The sequence below is a fragment of the Quercus suber genome, unplaced genomic scaffold, assembly GCF_002906115.3.
Source record: "Quercus suber isolate HL8 unplaced genomic scaffold, Cork oak 2.0 scaffold_10, whole genome shotgun sequence".
NCBI lineage: Eukaryota > Viridiplantae > Streptophyta > Magnoliopsida > Fagales > Fagaceae > Quercus > Quercus suber.
In genome coordinates, this window is record NW_027069476.1 from 1,837,355 (window position 1) to 1,839,729 (window position 2,375).

Sequence of the window (2,375 nt, forward strand, 5' to 3'; positions counted from 1 at the left end):
TGTTTAAAAACAAGTGATTTCGAATTCATATTCATATTTTCCAAATTGTATTTAAAATGTTTCTTTTAGCAAATGGAATTTTTAGACTTACTCAAGAATTGTAAAAATATTTATATAAACTCCTTAGTTTCTATTCATGCCTCAAGAGAGTCAAGTATCCTTTGATTTATGTTCAATTCGATATTGTGATATTCAATTTTGCCTTTATATTTGGAAAAATTGTTTATATTAAGAAATTATTCTATTTTGTATAAATTTTAATTTTGTGATATGTGACTCAAAATAAGTGTTTTTAGAATTGATTAGGTATATGTGTAAGCCTGCTCATAGGGTTGTATGTGAGAATAAGTGTTGATCCCTTACCAGTAGGGGTTAGATGTTGGTATCCACTCACAGGATTATATGTGAGAATATGTGATATGTATATATGTGACACTGTGCTTTGATCAATTATATGTATGTGTTTTTGAATTATTTTAATATGTTTTGGAATAATTATATTTGATAGCATTGAATGGGTTTGTGAAAAATCAAAATACTCGTGCTTTGCTTTGCTTGACTTTATTCTGTTGTGTATTGTGTATAATTGCTTACTAGATGTGTGGCTCAACCCATCAATGACAATTTTCAGATTAAAGTTTAGTTGGGGAACAAAACATTTGAATTACTTCGTAAGGTGCAAGATAAAGTGTGGGAGTTTTTAGGCAACGCCAATAATACTTGAAGCCTTAAAGGATTATTAAGTTATTTTTGTTTTGCTTTAAATTTTATAGTATTAGAGATTATTTCTAAATTGTGGATTTTAGTTATTGCAAGAGATTTATTAAGAGCATTTTTTATTTGGAGGTTACTAAATTATGTTTCAATTAATTATGTTTATTAAGTTATGTAAGATCAGCAAGTTAGTCATACATCTAAATTCATGTTCCTTGGATTTGGGTAGTGATAACGAGAAACAAAGAGAGCGAAAGAGAGAGGAGATGAGATTGAGGAGAGAGGAAAGAAAAGACAGATATTTTAAGAATATAATATAATGGTTTACAATATTGCTATAGTATCATAAATTTATGATGGTACTATAGTGTAATTGTAAATTTTTTTACAATTAATTAGAAGATCGGGTAACAGGAGGTTTTGGTGCTTTGATGCTAAAATATACTAACATATGCCATTTGAGAGACCAAATACTAATGCTCTAATACGTGTATGAGCCAAATTGCACCTGACCAAATTAACTATGAACAATGTTCAAACTAATAGTGTTTCCTCAATAATGCAGGAAGGATGGAGAGCTTGGTGAGGTGGGTCAATCAGGGCCAGCGCATGCAAATGATAATTGAAGAGTCAGCAACCACAGATAATGGTAAAAACCACACTATGCAAAGAAAATGACGATAATGGGTCTAGAATCTAGACACGATGGTAGACCATAGTACTAATTAAAAAACCCCACGTTTCTACATCCCATTGGGCTAGACGTACGACATATGACGTCTACTATTGGGTCATGACGTCCGACATATGACGTTTTAATTCTTTTTTTAACGTTTTAAGTCAAAAAAGAAGTCTTCTTAAGTTGTGGTTTGGCATAATAAATATGTACTCTTTTTGTGTTCAACTGAGGCCTCCTCATACTTGAAGCCTTGAACTTGATTTCTCAATCAAGCGGTGCTAGCCACCTTCAGTACTTTTGGTTGAGTTTGAGATCTGAATCAAAAGCTATAGAGCCATGGCAGAGGAAAAGGTGTGTCAATTTTATAATGTTAGATTAAATAAATAAATTCATCATTTTTTAATATTTTAAATTTTTAGACAAATAGTTAATATAATATAGTAACAAGATCTCATGAATTTCATCGGTCCACGTTACATTTCATTTAAAATTTTTACGTTTTGGGTTTGTCTCCCACTCATCAATTGCAGCTAAATGGAGAGCACCAAATTAAATAAATAAATTCGCACTTCATTCACACACACAACATTAATTTTTCATGTCAGAACTTGATACTGTCGTTTGTTCTGATTCTTCTGTCGGCAGAGTCTCCAAGTTTCTCTTTCTGCTTAATTTATAATTGTTCTTTGACTTTTCTATTCTGTTTTTGCTTAAATATGGATAACATACTCAACAATTCGTCTACTATTATAGAAAACAACACTTATGTGGATCAAGGTCGACCTTCAATGCCATCGCTGCCGCAAGAAGATCAAGAAAGTGCTCTGTAAATTCCCTCGTGAGTCCCTCTTTTCTTAAGTAAACGATAGTTATCTAATACATATAGAGTGCGTTTGGATAGGAGGGTTTGTTGCTCAAAGTCAAGTTACGTTTTGCTCCTCTTTTTTTTTTTTTTTTTTTTTTTCTGGGTTGTGGTGACGCC

At 31.8% G+C, this 2,375-nt stretch overlaps 1 protein-coding gene across 1 annotated transcript in view; it reads left to right on the top strand.

The window, feature by feature from the left end:
• The first annotated feature begins 1,638 nt into the window (after positions 1-1,638).
• The window catches only part of LOC111985511 (pollen-specific leucine-rich repeat extensin-like protein 1), a 45,548-nt gene continuing 44,811 nt past the window's right edge, over positions 1,639-2,375 (top strand). Inside the window, exons 1-2 of the mRNA XM_065777805.1 lie at positions 1,639-1,744; positions 2,147-2,231. Coding sequence (XP_065633877.1) covers positions 1,730-1,744; positions 2,147-2,231 — 100 coding nt within the window. The 5' untranslated portion in view covers positions 1,639-1,729. The remainder of the gene's footprint in view (positions 1,745-2,146; positions 2,232-2,375) is intronic.